General features: G+C 37.8%; 1 protein-coding gene across 3 annotated transcripts in view; it reads right to left on the bottom strand.

Moving 5' to 3' along the window:
- The window catches only part of ntrk2a (neurotrophic tyrosine kinase, receptor, type 2a), a 58545-nt gene extending 36218 nt beyond the window's left edge, over positions 1-22327 (bottom strand). The window contains exons 1-12 of one of the 3 annotated variants that reach the window (XM_053624369.1): positions 21926-22327; positions 18539-18613; positions 18377-18448; positions 18106-18174; positions 17001-17149; positions 12673-12809; positions 12424-12556; positions 11066-11365; positions 6078-6107; positions 5917-5928; positions 5313-5350; positions 5084-5183 (exon numbers count right to left, since the gene is read on the bottom strand). In XM_053624369.1, the coding sequence (XP_053480344.1) occupies positions 5084-5183; positions 5313-5350; positions 5917-5928; positions 6078-6107; positions 11066-11365; positions 12424-12556; positions 12673-12809; positions 17001-17149; positions 18106-18174; positions 18377-18448; positions 18539-18613; positions 21926-22134 (1324 nt within the window). In that variant the 5' untranslated portion in view covers positions 22135-22327. The remainder of the gene's footprint in view (positions 1-5083; positions 5184-5312; positions 5351-5916; positions 5929-6077; positions 6108-11065; positions 11366-12423; positions 12557-12672; positions 12810-17000; positions 17150-18105; positions 18175-18376; positions 18449-18538; positions 18614-21925) is intronic. The other 2 variants (XM_053624370.1, XM_053624371.1) reach the window with 2 other exon arrangements.
- Between the last annotated feature and the right edge of the window lie 577 nt (positions 22328-22904).

Genomic DNA, 22904 nt, shown 5'->3' with positions numbered 1-22904 from the left:
ACCTCTCTATTTTCAATGCAAGAGTTCTGCGTTAACAAATTTGACCAACACAGTAACCTGTATCAGTTCAAGCTAAGAGAAGTTAGCCATTTAAAAATCACGCTTTTGTGTTCAGAGCTTCTTTACGAATATGAGAATGTACGAGAACGATTTCTTTCTACGAACTCCGCTGGGCAGCTTTGCACCCTGCAGTTTGTGATTCATACTTTGTGGCAATGATTCATTTTTCGAGTGCGAGCGATGACTCTCGTTTCCATGACAACGGCGCATGTGGTGGGCAGGCAGGACCACCTCCCAACACACACAAACACACAGTGTTCGAGACGGGAGCGTGCTCTGAAAGGCCAACGGAAGTTGCAGCTCAGTGATAACAGTTTTCGGATCCGTGACTCACCGCAGGCTGAATTCGCCGTTTAAACCAGCGATTAAACCACGTTAAACACACAAATCTGTCACAGACCACAGGAGGAAGTGGCAAAATCACGAAGAAACAAACACATGCCACTTTTATTTTTCCCTGGGTTTTGGAGGAATTAATATGAGCTCGGAATAATCAATGCCATGATCCAAATACTGGTAAACCACAAAGCAATAAAAGTTCAGGCTGGTGTATAAATAAAGCACATTAATATGGACATCATGAAAGAAGCAGTACATTAGGAACAGTTTAGACAAAATGAAATTTACTTTTAGTTTTCCGCCCCTGTACTCTAAACATAGGCATGTTCGGTGTCTGTATTTGTTTCTTTAGATTTGCTAAAGCTGGAGACATGATAATAATGCTGCTAGCAAGTAGGGGAAGTTTATAGCTAACTATTTTATCACTGGGCTAAAAAAAATTCAACGTAAATCTCATTTTAAATACATTATCATCCACCTCCTAGCTGAGTCTGCTGGAGTAAAAACAAACATTATTCTGAGGAAGAAAGTGACTTTGGTTAGTGGCAGCTAATTCATTAGGCATTTATTTGCCTTAGCCTGATCTCTGTCTAGTGTATCACAGTGCTGGAAACCATGTACCAAGTCTGTCTAAGATACTGAACAATGTGGTTCATTTAGACATGCAGTTTTTCCTGACTGTCCTGACTGTCATGGGACCATCTAAATGTTCCCATGATAAGTAGCGGAAGCCGGTTTTGTATTTCAGTCATGGAAGGCTAGTGGAATTGTGGCAAAGACTCAAGGATTCTCCTCTGCCTCTTTAGAAGACTTGAACGCTACTGAATCTAATTTCACAAAGCATGCTGAAGTACAGTAAGTTTTATTTGCAAAAATGAACTGGCTATATTGAACTAAGCTAGCTTGTTTTCTTCTGCTAATTTCAGGTTAGGCTAGCATCGATTCTAGTACGTAACACAAACTGGCTAGGCAGATAGTCAAATTCTACTGAATGGTAAATTTGGGTGTCTTTACAGGATATTTGACTTTAGTGTAAGCGTTAGTCATGAATATATCCTGCAAACAGACAGAGATTGAATGCTGTTTTCGGGCAAAACGGTGTAGCTGCTTTCAAGCGAAAATCATCTTCTAACAGTTTTAGAGAAGTAATGTTACCTTCAGTAAGTTACTTTTATTTGCTTAATTTCCTCAGTTAAAAACATTGATTTTTTTTACTTTTTTATTACCTGAGTACATTAGGACATGAGAACCATTTCATGTGTAATATCTGGGAATATTAATAGATACTGCCATTTATATTTAGGGTAAATGTGTAGAAATATAGTCCTAGGTGTCATGTCATGGCAAACTAGCGTCTCCATTTCCCAGAATGCACCGCAAACTATAAACACTCCCGAAAGTACACACAGACAGGTCACCTTGTCCTGAGGACTAATCACACACACCTGCTCACAATCACACCACACTATATAAGAGACTGTTCGGTCACTCTATATTTGCGAAGTAATATACTCAGTTTCTATTGTCTCTGTCGTTAATTAAGCCTTGCTGTCGTGTTGCTTTTCCAGTTATGATTCTGCTTTACCATAGACCTTGATTTCTGCCTTACCTGCTCTAGCCTGTTTACGTGATCGCCTGACCACTTCCTGTCTTGTTGACGTTTTTTGCCTTGCCCTCTGGATATTACGCTCTTCAATAAAGCTCTTAACTGCGACTGCATCCGTCCTAATACTCACTATGTGACACCAGGATATTTGCTGGGAATTTTTCATGTCAAAAGAAAACTTTCCCTTTTGTTTATTGCAAATAGGTGTCACAAAATGTATCATTTTTCTACAAAAATTTCCATTTTATTTTGTTAAAAAAAAAAAAAAAAAATTGTCACTTTTAAGAGTTTCATTCCGCTGACCCTCATATATAAATTAATAGTTTACAATTAAATGTATGAGGGAAGTTTAAAGTCTTTTTATTTTTTAGATTAATGTCTTCATAACCTCAGCCAAGAAAAAGCAGACGTCTGCGTAGATGTCTGCAGACGGCTAATGATGCAAATGATTTTTCCCGAGCCGCTTTTCGTTTCCAAAGGAATTCCAGCGCATGATAACACATGCAGTGCAAAAGCATGAAACACTGCGTTACACAACCAACTGTTTTCATCGACCTTAGAAATGTTGGGTCATGAGGCGCCTGGAATCCATCCAGAGGTATTGTGTTAAATAAAACAATATGTTTTTTTGGCAGTCATTGGTCATTAGTGATGCTTTTGCAGTCATTGGATTTGAAGACGCTATTATACATGGATTCATTTCACCACAAATGTATCCTTCAAAGTGACGACGTGTGAGAAACATGCTTGCGAAATTGAATCTGTTGTTAAACGTATAAAATGTCTGTCCTCCTCAAACCGACCTCATGCGGCTTCTCTTATAGGTGATGATGAACGCCTTAAAAAAGACAAAAGGGAAGTAGGAAGAAAAAAAAAAAGGAAGAAGCGGTCCCTGAGAGTGCTGAGCCAGTGGAGGGCCGATACTTCTGACCTTGACAAGCTCCATTGATTTCCGGACCAAAAAAAATTCCCCAAAGAAAACTGATACCTGCTCTTTGAATCATTGATAAGCACAAGGTTGCTGACTCGGACTCTCTCTCTCTCTTTTCCTCTCTCTCTTCCTCTTTTTTGTGGGGAGAGACCAGCACACCCAGACTTCCTGAATTCAAGGGCTTCAATTTCACCCCTCATCTTCCCCGTACTTCCACTGCGATCCAGCTTTTCGTGCAGTTACAGCAAGGTCAAGACAGAGGAGCTACGCCCTGCATTTCGCCCTTGAGAGACAACGACGTGCATGCACAAATATTGTAAAGCAGACCACAGTGTGGAAAAAGAGCCTCTTAGGATATCTAGGATATCTAATCCGGCACTTCCGGACAGAAAAAAACGCGAGAAACGATCGCAAACTCATTCATAAGGCAGCGCCTTTTAACGTTATATCCACAAACTACGTTTACATGGAGGCCAGTACCAGTAATCTGGTTCAAAGCTCAAACAGAATAACAGCTCCTCGTGTTTACAGCTCAGTCAGAACTGAATAAGGAAGTGGATAATTCATTTCATCACAGTCACTATAGGTGTAACGATATCGAGTATACAGTATACATATCTATTCTGACCGTCTCTCTTTTGCCGACTTTTATGGAAAAACAAACATGCAGCAGGAATATGTATCGTTACCGGTCGATCTCAACCATTTTTCAACCATTTATCCATCCATTTTCCATACCACAGATCCTACACAGAGTCGAGGGGAGCCTGGAGCCTAAACCAGGGAACTCAGGGCATAGGAAGGGGGGCATGGTGGCTTAGTAGTTAGCATATTTGCCTTCCACCTCCACCCTGTGTGAACAGATTTCATGTCCCCGTGCTTCAGGGGTTTCTGCCGGGTATTCTGGTTTCCTCCCCTAGTCCAAAGACATGTGCTGATTGGCGTTCCCAGATTGTCATTCACACACTATGGACAATCTGTATTATGATCTACTATAATCCACTACAGACAATCTGTATTATATTGTATTATATATCCATACATACATATATATATATATATATATATATATATATATATATATATATATATATATATATATATATAACTAGCAAAATACTTTCACATCTTTGCTAATTAACAGTTATGTAACTTTAAGTGTTGAAGTCATGGGCATTTTTGGTCATATTTCCAGCATTTTGGTCGATATAAGATGTAAAAAAAAAAAAAAAAAAAAAAAAAAAACTTCCACAGACTGATCCTCTGAATTAACAGTGGTCGCAGTAAGTGCTCGGGATGGGCTATATTGCTTCGGGAGATCGGTAAAATATGCCGGAGATAAACCACTCAGATTTACTGTTACTAATTTCAATTACTCATTGAGACATTCCTGGATAAATGCATCTACTGAGTTATCATCATTAGAGGACGGATATTATAATGTATAGCTGGGACGCTTATGCTGAATTTTCATCCTTATGTTTTTGTTTGCAAAGATTCAACGCTGCCTAAAGTAGTTGTGTTGTTCGGCTTTCTATCTATAAATGACTGAAATATATGAAGCTGTCATATTGTCATTACTGTAACTGTAACATGATATCAGTTTGGATTGCATGTATCATGGATATAAATTGCTAAATGTAGGGTGCATATACGTAAATGTACTGGATTGAAGAAAACCTGGCTATAGACAAACAGTACAGAGGTCCAGAACCCATCAACGTTTTCACATCAAGAGTAAAAACTTTTTGTCAAACAGTCATCTCCAACTGAAATATGAAAGATTTTCTCCACACAAACCTGCTATCAACGTAAGTGACATGCCCAGTGCAACGTTTTAAAACCAGCACCTCTAAGGTTAAGCCTTCTAGTAAGCGTAAGCGTCAGTAGAAAGCCCACAGGTGGTACAAAAGCAGCAGAGAAGACGTACAGCTCTCCGAGATTAGCTGGTTAAAGAAAGAATCGGGGAGTGTTAAGCAATTAGTAGAGCACAGAGAACAAGATGAGGAACAGCCTCCCACTTCATCCCTTCTATTGAAGCATTTCTGAAGCTTTCATCCCTAAGGACCCACTTCCAAACCCAACACAATGTGTCCTGTCCGGAGCTGGGACACTTGGAGGAGACGAGAGCCCGGACGAGTGCTTACCTTTAATTCCGAACTTTGAATTGCGGCCAAACTTGAGGACGACTAGCATCAGGACAAAGCCGGTGAATGTAACAACGGCGATTCCCACGACCACGTACACCTACAGGATGGAACACAGCGTGTATAGACGGCATTCCCACACTCTCTCTCACACACACAGACACTCTGAATATCAAATACTACAAAGACTGGGCCATTCTCATTAGTGCATGGTGAATGAAACACTCACAGCAACTCGGTCCTCAGGTGGCTCAAGAGGCGTGTCATCTGCGTCGAGAAAAAGAGCGACGATAAGGAAATGTCCACTCGATGGGAATGTACTGTGTTTCTTTTTTTTTTTTTTGGATCAAGGTTTCTTTATTAACATTTTTCAAATTAAACATACAACACCAGCCAAACAGACAGAACCACCCCCACCCCCCACCCCCCCCCCCACCCCCCTGCCGTGCCAGACATACATATTACATATTATAAAGCCAGACCACCATAGAAGAGAGCAAAAGAAACAAAATTCTAGACAATGATCACATAACAATACTGTCAGCATCCACGTCTCTGACAAAGAACAGAAAAGGTTGCCAGATTCTGTGAAATTTCCCATTTGCCCCCCTGACAGTGTACCTAATCTTTTCCAACTTAAGATGAGACATGACTTCCCTGACCCCATGACCATACACTGGTGGAGCAGGATCCTTCAATCTAAACAATATTAATCTCCTGGCCAGGAGACTGTGTATCTTTTTTTGTATTATTATTTTTTAAACTTTTGAATAACACTCATTAGTGGGGTCATGCTATTTGTGTGTGAGTGTAGATGTGTACTTTCATTGTACCTGTAGTAGGGTCTTGAAAGGATGCAGGGAGACCAAAAAAAAGAAAAGAATGGAGAAAATTGAAAATCAAAAAAGGCCAAAAATTTACACAATACAGTACACAACATATTTTATACACAAGACTGTATGTGGTCTGTCAAATATAAAATACAACAACTCACCGTAGTAGAGTGAATCCGTGGCTGTTGTATCTTTGGGTTTGATGCGAAAAGAAAACGTTTTTTTTAGCGGATGCACCTTGTTTATCCTCCATTGTATAATATGTATTTCTGATATGAAGCTTAACTATGTTTTAACATGACTGTTACAAAGTGCAGACGCTGGAGACTCCTTCAAAAATTGTTAAATAAACATCTCCAGAGTAAACTTGTAGTGATATCATGGTTAAAAATAAGCTTAGGTACCATAAAAATTTTACCATTAAAGCACCGTCGTACGGAAACCCATTTCCGTCACGGAGGGAAAAAATGTTAAAAGGTAACTGCGACTTTACATCTCGCAATTCTGACTGTATTTCTCGCAATTTCGAGTTTACAGCTCACAATTCTGACTTTATTTTCTCCCGATTTGGACATCCTCTTGAAGCAGTACCTGAAATGTGACTAACTTCAGGTAACGAGCGTGTGCTAGCATCCGGGTGTCCTTGTCTTGACTAGCTGATGAGTGTTGTTCTTACTGTATATAGCCTGTTCATAGACAATGATTGATGCCTTGTCAGTGCATTCTTTGTAACTCTTTGTAAATGTCACATGGATGTCTAAATTGCGAGGGGAAAAAGCAGTCAAAATTGTGCGATATGAACTCGTAACTGCGAGAGAAAAAAGTCAGAATTGAAAAGAAAATTTGAGATTTTGTTATCTCAAAATTGCGAGAACAAAGTCAGAATTGCGAGATTTAAACTCGTAATTGCAGGAAATAAAGTCAGAATTGCGAGATTTAAACTCGTAATTGCAGGAAATAAAGTCAGAATTGCGAGATTTAAACACGTAATTGCAGGAAATAAAGTCAGAATTGCGAGATTTAAACTCGTAATTGCAGGAAATAAAGTCAGAATTGCGAGATATAAACTCGTAATTGCAGGAAATAAAGTCAGAATTGCGAGATTTAAACTCGTAATTGCGAGAACAAAGTCAGAATTGCGAGATTTAAACTCGTAATTGCAGGAAATAAAGTCAGAATTGCGAGATTTAAACTCGTAATTGCAGGAAATAAAGTCAGAATTGCGAGATTTAAACTCGTAATTGCAGGAAATAAAGTCAGAATTGCGAGATTTAAACACGTAATTGCAGGAAATAAAGTCAGAATTGCGAGATTTAAACTCGTAATTGCAGGAAATAAAGTCAGAATTGCGAGATTTAAACTCGTAATTGCAGGAAATAAAGTCAGAATTGCGAGATTTAAACTCGTAATTGCAGGAAATAAAGTCAGAATTGCGAGATTTAAACTCGTAATTGCAGGAAATAAAGTCAGAATTGCGAGATTTAAACACGTAATTGCAGGAAATAAAGTCAGAATTGCGAGATTTAAACTCGTAATTGCAGGAAATAAAGTCAGAATTGCGAGATTTAAACTCGTAATTGCAGGAAATAAAGTCAGAATTGCGAGATTTAAACTCGTAATTGCAGGAAATAAAGTCAGAATTGCGAGATTTAAACTCGTAATTGCAGGAAATAAAGTCAGAATTGCGAGATTTAAACTCGTAATTGCAGGAAATAAAGTCAGAATTGCGAGATATAAACTCGTAATTGCAGGAAATAAAGTCAGAATTGCGAGATTTAAACTCGTAATTGCAAGAACAAAGTCAGAATTGCGAGATTTAAACTCGTAATTGCAGGAAATAAAGTCAGAATTGCGAGATTTAAACTCGTAATTGCAGGAAATAAAGTCAGAATTGCGAGATTTAAACTCGTAATTGCAGGAAATAAAGTCAGAATTGCGAGATTTAAACTCGTAATTGCAGGAAATAAAGTCAGAATTGCGAGATTTAAACTCGTAATTGCAGGAAATAAAGTCAGAATTGCGAGATTTAAACTCGTAATTGCAGGAAATAAAGTCAGAATTGCGAGATTTAAACACGTAATTGCAGGAAATAAAGTCAGAATTGCGAGATTTAAACTCGTAATTGCAGGAAATAAAGTCAGAATTGCGAGATTTAAACTCGTAATTGCAGGAAATAAAGTCAGAATTGCGAGATTTAAACTCGTAATTGCAGGAAATAAAGTCAGAATTGCGAGATTTAAACTCGTAATTGCAGGAAATAAAGTCAGAATTGCGAGATTTAAACTCGTAATTGCAGGAAATAAAGTCAGAATTGCGAGATATAAACTCGTAATTGCAGGAAATAAAGTCAGAATTGCGAGATTTAAACTCGTAATTGCAAGAACAAAGTCAGAATTGCGAGATTTAAACTCGTAATTGCAGGAAATAAAGTCAGAATTGCGAGATTTAAACTCGTAATTGCAGGAAATAAAGTCAGAATTGCGAGATTTAAACTCGTAATTGCAGGAAATAAAGTCAGAATTGCGAGATTTAAACTCGTAATTGCAGGAAATAAAGTCAGAATTGCGAGATTTAAACTCGTAATTGCAGGAAATAAAGTCAGAATTGCGAGATTTAAACTCGTAATTGCAGGAAATAAAGTCAGAATTGCGAGATATAAACTCGTAATTGCAGGAAATAAAGTCAGAATTGCGAGATTTAAACTCGTAATTGCGAGAACAAAGTCAGAATTGCGAGATTTAAACTCGTAATTGCAGGAAATAAAGTCAGAATTGCGAGATTTAAACTCGTAATTGCAGGAAATAAAGTCAGAATTGCGAGATTTAAACACGTAATTGCAGGAAATAAAGTCAGAATTGCGAGATTTAAACTCGTAATTGCAGGAAATAAAGTCAGAATTGCGAGATTTAAACTCGTAATTGCAGGAAATAAAGTCAGAATTGCGAGATTTAAACACGTAATTGCAGGAAATAAAGTCAGAATTGCGAGATTTAAACTCGTAATTGCAGGAAATAAAGTCAGAATTGCGAGATTTAAACTCGTAATTGCAGGAAATAAAGTCAGAATTGCGAGATTTAAACTCGTAATTGCAGGAAATAAAGTCAGAATTGCGAGATTTAAACTCGTAATTGCAGGAAATAAAGTCAGAATTGCGAGATTTAAACTCGTAATTGCAGGAAATAAAGTCAGAATTGCGAGATTTAAACTCGTAATTGCAGGAAATAAAGTCAGAATTGCGAGATATAAACTCGTAATTGCAGGAAATAAAGTCAGAATTGCGAGATTTAAACTCGTAATTGCAAGAACAAAGTCAGAATTGCGAGATTTAAACTCGTAATTGCAGGAAATAAAGTCAGAATTGCGAGATTTAAACTCGTAATTGCAGGAAATAAAGTCAGAATTGCGAGATTTAAACTCGTAATTGCAGGAAATAAAGTCAGAATTGCGAGATTTAAACTCGTAATTGCAGGAAATAAAGTCAGAATTGCGAGATTTAAACTCGTAATTGCAGGAAATAAAGTCAGAATTGCGAGATTTAAACTCGTAATTGCAGGAAATAAAGTCAGAATTGCGAGATATAAACTCGTAATTGCAGGAAATAAAGTCAGAATTGCGAGATTTAAACTCGTAATTGCGAGAACAAAGTCAGAATTGCGAGATTTAAACTCGTAATTGCAGGAAATAAAGTCAGAATTGCGAGATTTAAACTCGTAATTGCAGGAAATAAAGTCAGAATTGCGAGATTTAAACACGTAATTGCAGGAAATAAAGTCAGAATTGCGAGATTTAAACTCGTAATTGCAGGAAATAAAGTCAGAATTGCGAGATTTAAACTCGTAATTGCAGGAAATAAAGTCAGAATTGCGAGATTTAAACACGTAATTGCAGGAAATAAAGTCAGAATTGCGAGATTTAAACTCGTAATTGCAGGAAATAAAGTCAGAATTGCGAGATTTAAACTCGTAATTGCAGGAAATAAAGTCAGAATTGCGAGATTTAAACTCGTAATTGCAGGAAATAAAGTCAGAATTGCGAGATTTAAACTCGTAATTGCAGGAAATAAAGTCAGAATTGCGAGATTTAAACACGTAATTGCAGGAAATAAAGTCAGAATTGCGAGATTTAAACTCGTAATTGCAGGAAATAAAGTCAGAATTGCGAGATTTAAACTCGTAATTGCAGGAAATAAAGTCAGAATTGCGAGATTTAAACTCGTAATTGCAGGAAATAAAGTCAGAATTGCGAGATTTAAACTCGTAATTGCAGGAAATAAAGTCAGAATTGCGAGATTTAAACTCGTAATTGCAGAAAATAAAGTCAGAATTACGAGATATAAAGATATAAAGGGCTTCCGTACTATAGTAACACCATCATAGTGTGAAAAACAGCTACCATGAGGTAACACGCTACAATTTTATTAGTATCATGGTTCAGAGTTTAGTAACTCTCGTTATGGTAAAACCATCTCAAGCTGTACATTTCTAGTCAATTTAGTAAAGGTTTGTTGCTTCTCAACTAACAGCAAATGTTATTTCGGAACGTATTCAAAAGGTTCTAAGAAGGTCATGTTGTAACATTACAAACATCATGTCAGAATTACAGAAACGATTGTTCCTGTCTTTATCCAATTCTCTAATCACTCTAATCACTCACCGAAAGCTCTGACTTGACCCTGCGTGATATCACATTATAATAAAAATTAAAAATTAAAAAACCAATGACAGCAGTTTCTACAGTTAAAGTAAAAAGAAAACCTTTGACATGAGATTTTCGAAGAAATATATGAAGAGCTAGGAGTAGATTATCCGCTCTGTCTTCTTGTAATTTCCGTAATTCCGACATGACAAAAACTTTCAGTGCGATATTCGGAATGTTCCCAGGTCAGCAAAAAACTAGCCCGGTACAAATGTTTGTATTAACAAAGATTTCTGTATTATTTTTTTAAATACCTGCAACATTGTAAAACTTGACAGATTGTACTTGATAGTAAGTTAAAGTTAGTAAAACTTAAATTATTCGGACACAGGAAGTTTAAACCTAACAAAGGTAGGCATTTTTTTAGCAACTCATTAAATAAGTAATCTAAGTTGATATACTATTAGTGATGCTAAAAGATTGACTCAACTTGGATTTTTGACAGAGAACTCACCGTTCCAGGGGTTGTGCATGAAGTGGGCATTTACAACTTTGCAGTCGTTGCCGTAACGGTTGCTGGCCAGCAGCTTGTACTCGCCATTGTTGATGTGCGTGGGGTTGTCGAGCTGCAGGCAGCCGTGGTACTCGTGCTCGGAGTAATCGTGGATCCGGGTTCTGATGAAGGCCCCCTCAATCAGAGGCTCACCCCGTAACTGCCACTGCAGCTTCGGCTGTGGGTTGCCAGATACACTGAAGGGAATGCACCAGTGGTGGTCGGAGATGGCGTCCATGAGCTTGCTGATTGTCGGAGCGACTGGCACCAACATGCGAAAGAAACAGAACAAACACGCTCTCATTTTTAAACATTTCTTGCATTATATTGTGAGGTTTCATTTACAGGTAACACATTTTTGTAGAATATGTTAACAAACTCTTCAACTAAGCTCTAAATTTGCAGAATTAGTCCTTTCAGAAAACTGACTACTTTTTCAGAGGGAAGGATTTCCTTCTTATTGAGCATTGACACCAGAAGCCCTTCTAGAATACATCAGTAACCAGAATTGCTTTTTTAATTGTATTACTCCAAAAGTTTGAAAGTTTAAAAACTTTTAGTAGGGTTTTCATTCATGGTTTTTTCATGAGCATGCCAGTTTTATATATATATATATATATATATATATAGAGAGAGAGAGAGAGAGAGAGAGAGAGAGAGAGAGAGATCCATGTTTTGAAAGGTTTATTTACAGAATTCAGTGACTACCCTTAAACTTCTATAATAATTGAGTTTAATGTGAGTCTCAAAACAGGGATATACTTGTGTATAGTGATTAAATATAAGCTACAGATGCAGTGGATGGAGACTGATTGAAAAACACTGGAGTTCCTTTAATTATATTCATTTTAATACTGAGGGCTGGAAAGAGTTTTCACGTTTTTTTTTTTTTTTTTTTACAACGTTTGAAATCAAACAAAAATCTGCAATAAAACACTCAGGGACGTGCTGTTACAGAAAATGACTCAACGGAGTGATTTCTTTACAGGAAGTACTAAAGTGAAGTAAAGGAAGTACTTATGCTCATTTTTAATCACCGAGCTAAACGCCATAACGTTTTATCCGGATTATTGTATTGAAGACACTGTAACGCCTCGTCTTTATGTTTTTGCAGAACAGAGTGCTTTGCTTTTATCATTAATCATGAAATATTTCCAGCTTTCGTGTCATCTGTCATTTGCACACCAAAGTACACTAGGCTTACGTCACAGAGTATCACGTGGTATCATGTATTTTCTACAAGAACAAGTAAATGAGCACTGTATCGGACCGGTCCGCAATATCGGCATCGGCGTCGCGTCCCTACATTTTGAACTCACAGTGAATGTCGAGATGCAGAGAGGCTTCACTCTCCCCTGCTGTGTTGTCAGAGCTGCAAGTGATTTTGCATTCGTTGTCCAGGGATGAGAGATCTTTGAGTCTGAGTATAGAGGTCTGTCCCGTAGTCACAATCTGAAAGAGCGAGAGAGAGAGAGAGAGAGAGACATGAGGTACATGGAGACTGTAAATGCAACTTGCTAAAAATAAACAAAGATCAATTTGCAGACAGATAGCAAGGCATGGATTACCTCATGGCTGGAATTGAGTGGGCAGGTGATCCAGTTGAGATCGGGCGTGGGCATTCCTGAGGCATTACAGCTCAGTGTTATGTTCGAACCTGCCATCAGGGTGACGCTTTTAGGATGAAGGCTGACTGTGGGGACAACTGTAGAGAAAAATAGACAAACAAGTTGAGACTATGTTCTACCACAGGTGTCAAACTCTTGTCAAGTCATGACCGGACAAGGATATGACAAGTCAGGTTTTGTTTTGCCAGTGACAACTATAATGAACAACACAGAGGCCTTCATGCATATAATCATAGGGTGAAAATCCTAATGTCCAAGGTGTCTTCTGACACAGCTACTACGACTCTCTGGGACTTTCCAGTTCCTTCCAAGCTCCTCAGATGACAATCTTTCCATCATTGAAGACAAACATCCTCCTCAAAACCAATGTTATTTCCAAAGTTCCGTCGGAAACCATCAAATAGCTGCATAATCTTTGTGAATATCTTACACAGCACCTACTTGACCTTGATCAAGCTGTGCACTAATGACACTTGACCTGTATTGCAAGCCAGAGTGAATCAAAACAGCATGTTTGCATTAGTTATTGCCCATTTTTCTTCTCCTTCGGGGAGAACATGGAAACGGAGAGCTTTTGGCCACAACCCAGAAGATGCCCATGGAGGAGCGTCATTGCTAAATGTGTCTTTGTAATCTGGGGATTCTCTCTCTTTCTCTCTCTCTCTCTCTCTCCTACCCTTTCTCAGCCTCCTTATTCTCTCTCAGTCACTTGTTCTCTCTTTCTCTGCCCCTTTAGGCTAGAATTGCTTAAAATAGACAGTTGTGGATCAATAAGTATCAGGGTCTTTAGCCCTCAGTCTGAGGATTACCGCTGAATGAGACCCAGCTTGTCTGACAACCACATATTACATAGATGGAAGGAATGTCTACGAAGATTCTCATTCTTTCAGGACATTTTGAATAGTAGTAGTAGTACGTCAAGCTAACTGAACTTGTGTGTTACATCTCTAATTAGCAGGATCACTGAAAACAACATTCCGGGTTGTACAAACACAGATAGATTGACTTACTAATTACTACAATACTGAAAAATGAGATATTTCACACAAAAATACATAAATGCTAGTTATTCCGGTTCATTCAAATGAGATAAATGCTAACGGATCTTTGCTAGCTTTTAGAAAATTAGCATTTTAAGCAATATAGCCATAGTCTGGGTTAGGCTTAGTCCCAAAAGCCATTCGACAGAACATTCTCGAGCATCATCTGCTTGTCGCTAATCACTGAGCTTCTCCAAATGTTTTCGCCTACACGCTTTAAAAAAAAGAGGAGTCTCTCAGGAGTTCTTTGTGTGGTTAACGGTTTTGGGTTATCTGAAACCATTTTGCGAATGGGAAATCCTCTCCTCTAGGGTTATATACATAGAATTGTTAAAAGATCCTTCAGACCAACAAACCAAAGAGTTTGCAGGTTAAATAAAACGACTTAAGAGCAGCCAAAGAATGCCAGTTGTAGTTTTGAGTTTTTGTTATATCACTGACAGAAATTGACAACTGCCCTTAAACTTCTATTATAAGTGAGTTTAAAGTAAACAGATTTTCTGTTAGTGTCTCAGCACAATAACAACAACAATAATAGTAATATTAGAATATTGTCCACTCAAGCCAAACTGCAACCCAAAATTGATTTGTACATAATTCTAATAGAAAGTGTGATAGATTTATCTGTTTTACTAAGAGTGCACCTAGAGAAGTATTAACTGGCACCTTTTAGTGACCAAGTACTAAAATACTAACACTTATAAATACTAAAAATTCGAAACTACTAACATTTATAAAATTCTAAAAATATTAAATATAAAAATATTTACATTTAGCAACCACTTAAAGTCCCCATGAAGTGCCTTGAAATGCGTAACATTATTCGATGTGTCAACATAATTTCCACTGAAACAGGAAGTCAGGGCGTGACATTTGGAGTGGGTCCTCCCCCTTTTTAAATAACCAATAGTGTTTAGCTTACCTCACAGCCCGGGATACGCCGTGCTTGACAGTTAGTACCATGGATTTTTTTATAATGTCGAGGGCGGGACACTTCAGATTCTAGGGAGCATTTGATTGGACAGAATGTCATCAAAATTGTTGATACGTATTGGTGGTAGAGAGAGACTGTAAATTTTGAATGCATGTATCTTCTAAATGTGAATTTTGCCATTGATTTGGAGCGCACTAGCTTATAGATAACCTTAAGGTTTACATATTCATACTAAAATGCACAAAACATCAATTCTGATTTCATGGGGACTTTGGACACTTGAGTGACTGAGTACGTTTAGCGACCAAGTACATGTAGGCCTACATGTGTTTTCTGCAGCTGGTGAGGTTTTGATGCACTATGCAATGCTGAAAAAAGTTTTAGTTTTAATAAGCACATTCTGGTTTTTATATTGTTCTGAATTAACAGCCAAAATGACCTCAGATTATAGCTATTACAGCACCGTTAGTCAGTCTGACTGACATTTCCACAGCTGAAAGAACTTGGGGCCAAAAATTAAATGGTGGACAAGAACGCTTTTTGTCCTGAGGCTCCAGATTATTTCGGATTTTTTTTTTTCCAATTAATTCATGATAATGTGACTTGACTAGTCTTATGTTAACAAAATGGTTTCATCGCTCATTGATATCTAAATTAATATCGAAAACATTCTTTCTGAACACGCTTCCTCAGTAGCCTTCAACGTTGCACCAAACTACAAAAATAATCAAATTATAAAATACTGATAATAAAATCTCCAGTAAAGACCTGATTAATGGATTCGTCGCCTGTTGGTTTAATTTGCCTATATGTGGCAATGAAACTAAGATCAGTAACACTTTCTATAAGGCTTCATATAATGCCATGTGATGTCCTGCATAACCGTTATCAAAACAAATGCTCTATTTGTTATCTTTAAAATGTCATTCATATTATAGGTACGTTGTAAGACACTATTAGCTATAATTTTTTTTAAATGTAACATGGAAACAATTTCAGATTAATTCCACATAAATGTAGCACCTACTTAACCTTGAAGGAACAGGAAACTTGGTGTTGTTCTTGTCTTTTTTGGATGTACTGTAAGCTTTCAAACTGCAAAAAACGTGAATAATTTAACATTCACTTTACTCGAAGCATTCAAAGATGACATTTTAAATGTCAAAAATATTTTTTATAATAGTTCATATATATTACAGTTGCTTTCTAATCATGCACAGATTATTAGCAGTTTTAAACGTACAGTATTTGGCATTGTAATAATAATAAGGTAATTATGATAATGTAATAATGACACTTAAATGGCTGCAATTTGAATTCATATGAATAATATAAATATGAATTTTCTGCCCTGACCACACAAAAAAGAATTTAATTGAGGATTTATAATTTTATCGTTTCATCATTTTATTGAGGAAGAGTAAATTCACATTCAATAAATATTCAGTTTCACTTGTTCTTGCTGAACTCTTGAGTTTAACTGAAATGTCGCTTGTTTCACTTGATTACTGAACATTTTAGCACACAACCTCATCTTCATAATTATAGCAATACCTGTAATATTCATTGGTCAAATAAACAAATAAAACAAAAGAGGTGAGTGTAAGTTTCTCTTACAACCCCATTTGTAAATCAAAACAAACGACCCTGCATGGGCTCGTGACCCCTCGATTGGGATCCTTTGCATTACATGATTATGAGTTATGAAGGAATTTCATACAGCACATTATTAGAGCTTTATGAAACATTTCTATTCTCAAAAATGCTTACTAGGAATCATTAACAACTTGCAAAGACTTACAAGTTCAGTTAATAATCATTATGAATGTGTAACCATAAGATCTGTAGGTTGATAATCAATCCTCCTTTATATATATATATAGAGAGAGAGAGAGAGAGAGAGAGAGAGAGATTATCAGGACATTATAGTCACTCATCAGCAATTAATGAATAAAATGCCAATTACTAAGGAAAATGACAGTAAATATAAGCAATAACTTGTGAATTTATATTTGATATAATTTGTTAGGCTTAAAGCACTGACGATCCTTAATTATTTTTTTTAAATAGGATCAGAGCAAGAACTTGTATTTTAGATGGGTTCAATGGTTGGGGAAAAAAAACCCCAACCTATCATTAGAATGCAATTGCTACAAATCTGTTCCAGACTTGCAAACAACTTGAGCTCCAGTCCACTGGCATGTTAATGCACAGTTCTGCACAAATCTCTTTATCTGTGACCGTGCAGTTCACCGAAAACCTGGAATGCTCCTTTAATTAAAATGGATTCGTACCACAGTTGGGCAGAGTGAGCTTGGACAGATGCCTCCTCTTCCCTCCTTCCTCCACACACATGAGCTCGGCTGCCTCGGACTCGTCGCCTCTCCCCTGCTTCATCCACATGTTCTCACACGAGCACTGCAGCGGGTTTCCAGACAGCAGCCTGTAACACACCATCCATGTGAGGAGACAAGGATTTTATATACATATACACACATTCACTGACACTTTAATTTCACAAATATGAAACTGGGAAACGCATCAAGATGGCATTGCGGATAAATTCTGGAAAAGAGTACAACCAAACTTCACCAGGATTGTGTTTTTCTGCCATTAATATGCTCTATTTTAAGGTAACCAAAATGCATTTTACCAGAGTTATGAGGAAATATTCTTATTTAGACTACTTTATAACCTTTCTGCCTGTAAAGTTGATAAGAAAAAGGGAGCAAGTTTAACAAGCACAGTGGGGAAAAAAAAAACTAGTCTGGCGTTAAGATGTCTAGCTAAGAGTGATTTCCGCACACGGTGAATTTTTCAAGTTGGTGGATTGCTACGTGCCAGAGCAAAATGGACATAAGCCTAATCAATTCAATTTGTAAGCAGATACTGGCAATCAAAATGTCCGCTCCGCTACTGCGCCATCAAACCCTCATCAAAACAGAGAAGAGCACTTACAGAAGAGGTTTAAAATGCTTTAATGACCTAATGAAAAGAAATGAATCATGAGAAATTTAGTCAACAGAACAGAACTGACTGAATGAATCTAATCGAATCACAACGAATCACCTTTTACCTCGGGTGATGAGACAGAGGCCGATGTGGCTGATGCCGATAATCAAAGTGAGAACTCATTTCCTGAACTTCTAATTCTTCAAAATTGGCCAGTAATGTCGTTTTTCCCACAAGTAGATGTAATAGATTATAAATGTAAAGGTAGATGCAGAATTCTCTGAATGAAATCTTTAAATGCAACAGAATGCGAGAACTTTACTTCTTATTGCTAAAGAGAAAGATACTTTAGTAGATTTCAGAACTATATATAGCATTAAATGCCACAATCTGACCATATGAATGGTTTTCCTAGACCACCAAACAAATATCACTGATATGACTCACAGGGAGGAAATGTTCAGATGGTGAACGGTCTTCCAGGAGAGTGATGACAGATTGTTATCCTTCAGGTTCCTGCAACATGACAGTTACAATCATCACTGCAACTACAAAAACGACATGCTAGGAGGACATTTTGAAACCATTCATCATGATTTCATTCCTGGAGCTTGTTACGCTTTTTTTTTTTGTTTGTTTGGGTTTTTTTTCCCCAAATACTCAAAAGTAGAACCATGTAATTATTAAACATAGTGATGAAAATATATATCGCACTTACAGGTATTGCAGTTTGACGTTGTTCTGAAATGCCTGCCGTGACACGTACGTAAGCCTCGTGTTGGTCACTGTCCTATTGGGGAAACCAACGATAAACACAATGTCAATCTGTATAGACGTGAGGAGCTCGAATTTGCAATCTCGACCGTCCTGAACTACTTACAGATTTCTGAGGTTGCGGTAGAAGGTCAGGTCTTTATCATTGATGGAGGAGAAGCTGCTCTGGTTAGCAATATATCTGTCAATTAGACCAAAAAGCAGATCTTACAAAGAAACAAACAAATGGGCGTGGACGGTTGTTGAACAAAATACTACACTGCCATTGAGATCTATAGCCGTCAGTCATTTACACCTGATACAATGTTCCAACATCTTGAGGAATTCAAGCCTGGTAGTATTAATGCTGATCTGAAGGCTACAGGGGCATGACTAGAACAACTTTTTTTTATTTTTACAATGCAAATACTAATATCTATATAATATATATGGTAGAATAACTAAACGCAGTATGGAAAAAATAAACCTAGGCCTATATCGTAAATGGTTTAACATGATCACATGAATACATATTAATATGCTTAGAAGCTGGGCATGAAAACATGCAACTTCATTTCCATTATTCAAATTCTTTCGCTTTCGTTTTTAAAATCTGGATTAACGACAGCTGGTCTTTTATCCAATCTTCAACCATCTAGTTTTGGTGAGTCTGTGCCCACTGTAGCCTCCCACTCATGTTCGTCACAGACAGAATGTAACCTGATGTGGTCTTCTGCTCTTGTGGTGCATCTACCTCGATGTGTGACATGTTCTTCCTGTTCTGAGATACTTTCTGTTCACCATGGGTGTAAAGAGTGATTATTTGAATTACCAGACCCTCCCTGTCAGCTTAAACCAGTCTGGCCGAGCTCTTCTGAGCTCCTCTGTCATCTAAGATGCTGAAAAGCCATTTCTTCCCACAGAACTGCATAAACTCTAGAGACTGTTGTGTGTGAAAATCCCAGGAGAACGGCAGACTTCTGAAATACTCAAAACCAGCCCATCTGGCACCAACGACCACGCCACAGCCACAGCCACCGAGATCACATTTTCCCCCCCATTCTGATATTTAATGTGAACATGAGGTGTATGTGCATTAAATGAGTACTAACAATTATTTTATATTTGTGTACTTTTTATCTCCTTATTTTTGTACTTATATATATTTTGACTTCATCTTTCATTTCATACTTTGTGCAATTTTTTTTTAAATTCACATTACTTTTATTATTGTATACATTTAATCATTTATGTTTCCTTATTGATTGTACAGCACTTTGATCTACCATGTGTATGAAAAATGCTCTTTAAATAAAGCAATATTATTATTATTATTATTATTATTATTATTGTTGTTGTTGTTGTTAATGTAAGAATTTTAATTGTAATTGCATTTACAGAAGTATATAAGCTAATATTATTTATACTTTGATTAGATTTTACCACACAACTTTTTACAGTGTGATTTTTATGTGATGAAACACCCCTCATATAAATACTAATCAGAAGGATGCTTGGTTAGGATGCTCACTGCGCAACACAATTAAAATAATTCGTGAATGGTTTGCACATATTGCCTATTGTGCAATCACTGATGTGATGTATTGTGCATCAACTAAACCTCCTGCTTTTTTTTTTTTGTGGTTTCCTTTGATACCCGGTCAACAAGGTCACCATGCCTTTGCTGTGGTTTCCTTTCATGTTATTGCAAAATTTTCCGCCTGATTCTGTTTTACTGGATGAAATGTTAATCAAATAAACACAGAGGGATAAAAAAAAAAAAAAAACAACTACAGGAAAGCATGGGGGGCTTCAGTGCAACGACCTTCAAGTCACTGTCCTCAATCCAAAAACCAGCAGCGACATTAAAGCTATCTAAATAGTTCCTATTTGCATTGCAACAGGAGCCAAACTGGAACAAAGAGCATGTAATACACGTTAAATAAAGGATTCAAATCATCAATGGTTTACATTTGAACAGTGAATTGACTTTTCTGTTTCGCAGCCTTTGAAACCATGTCTGTTCCCTTGTTTCACAAATGAACGCATTCACTAGATCTTAGCGTTTTATGCTCGATCGCAGGTTTTAAATTTCCAAAGCTGCTTTTACAGGGTGAACCGGAAGCTGACTTTAGGCCTATATCATCACCCGACAAAACGTGCATTGTGGAACGGACTCTAATCACGTAATGTAAATAAAGCTCGAAATTCATGCGACACGTTGGCGTTAATTCGACAAGTAAGTGTTTGAACACTGTGATAAAGAGTTTATACAACAGCGTAACAACAACAAAAAAAAACCTATAGTGAATAAATGATATTTTACAGTGGAATGAACCAAAATCTTTACTCATATATAAAAAAATATATATTTTATTATATAAAATTAACCTCATACGAAATAAAGATTATGGTTCGCAATGGTTCATAATTCGAACTCTGAAACATTGCATTTATTTATTTATGTATTTTACTGTTTGTTTGTTTACTGTGTATCTATTTGAATATATAGGAATATATATATATATATATATATATATATATATATATATATGTATATATATATATATATATATATATATATATATATATATATTTCTTCTGGAACTCAATTCATGGATCTTGTATGGTAGCACTACTTGTATTGTTCTCTGCCTGATATATCACTTTGCTTGTATTTTCTCATCTGTAGGTCGCTTTGGATAGAAGCGTCTGCTAAATGAATAAATGTAAATATAGGTGACACAATAAACACATATTTGACATATTCGACCTGCGCTTTGTTCATTCGCACAATGCTACTATTTGCACTTCTGGTGAATGCTAAACTGCATTATTTCCTTGCTGAGTACCTGTACTGTGCAATGACAATAAAGTTGTATCTATCGATCTAGTAACATGTAATTATTCGATGCAAGTGTTTGAGAACTGGTTCCAATACTGCAGTTAAGAATTTCCACCAAATGTCAAAGTTGTCTGTGTACACTGTTTCTTGTTGAAGCTTTCATGATCAGTTGATTTTAAGATCAAATCCATGTTTCATGCTATAGGCCTAGACAGTAAAAGGTTGGCCTTGTGTTGTGCAGTACATCCGAAATATTCTATCATATGGTTGTTGGTTGTTGGTTGTTTTGGAAGCAGCACTTTAATTACAACATGTCAAGCACAGAAACAAGCAACCCATCTTTCACCTTCTATTCTCTCGTGCAATAATATCTTCTGAAATAATATTTCTTTTCATTCAGGTTCGTTTAAGTTGCAATATCACTAATGCAGAAACGCACATCGTTTGTGACATGTGTCACACAGAAGCATTCGGTGCATGTCTAACTGACTTTCATGTCAGCTTCCTTCCTCGTCCTTGATGATACAAGTGATGACTGAACAACACGCTCGCGCTGAGTGCGGTTGTTAGGATTATTATTGTTTTATCCCACATACCTCAGTGATGGTTAAACTCAGGTAGGTTTTTTTTTTTTTTTTTAATGATAAGGAAGAAAAGCTGCGCGCTCACATGTCGGTGATGTTCTCCATCTCGGGCTCGCTGAGCGCAGGGAAAGCCGCAATGCTGCGCTCGGTGTCGGCGCAGTAAATTCTGAAGCCCGTGCACGTGCAGGCGGTGGGACACGACTCCGCGGGCCTCCAGAGCGCGAGCGCAACAGCGGCGCACACCAGCCGCCAGCCCGCCATGCCGAAACCGGAGCCCGGGCGCAGCAGGTTCATCCCCGCTTCTGCGACGCCAGATTTATTGAGGATTGCCTCTCACGCGCCACTTGTTGTCTGTGTGTGTGTGTCTTTAAACGGGTCCCTTAAAATCCTTTCCACGTTCTTGAAGTGCGTTTCTTTCTAGCTGTTTCCGTGTCTGGGATATGCCGACCTCCTGCAAAAAGCTTAGAGCGCGCCGAGGTGCTCGCTCTAGGAGGATTACAGACGAGGCGTAGTATAGCGCGCGCGCGCGTCGGGAAGAAGCGCCGCTTGTCGGAGGAGCGGATGCGCGAGCGCGACGAAAAGGGGAGGAGCTGGGGCGCGCTTGAGGGGAGACATGACCATCATACAGTACACGCGAATGATGGGTTCTGGACAGCGCACGCGTCACGTAGTGGAAAGGCTACCAAACGCATCGTGGTCTAGTAAGAGCTGAGAAGAGGTTCTGCAGAGCTGGGATGTATATTGAGTTATGACTTATGCACGTGTCCTGTACACTTGCAACTCAAGTCCACTGCATTGCTCATGTTCTTAGGATGTTCAGTCTTCAGGTTGTGCTTTAATCGGGTCGATGAATCCAAAGCTCATCCCTGGAAGACTGGGTGCACCGTATGCACATTCACACACACATTCACACAGCGGGGTAACAGCGTAGTCAATCTGACATGCATGTGAACAGTTCGGGGAAACCAGACAACCCAGATGAAACCCATGTGGACAACGGAAGAACATGCAACTCCTCACAGACGGGATATTAAAGCAGGATTGGACACGCAGGAGCATCATCC

This window comes from Ictalurus furcatus, chromosome 5, assembly GCF_023375685.1.
Source record: "Ictalurus furcatus strain D&B chromosome 5, Billie_1.0, whole genome shotgun sequence".
Taxonomy (NCBI): Eukaryota; Metazoa; Chordata; class Actinopteri; order Siluriformes; family Ictaluridae; genus Ictalurus; species Ictalurus furcatus.
This window is presented reverse-complemented; position numbering and strand designations above follow the sequence as displayed.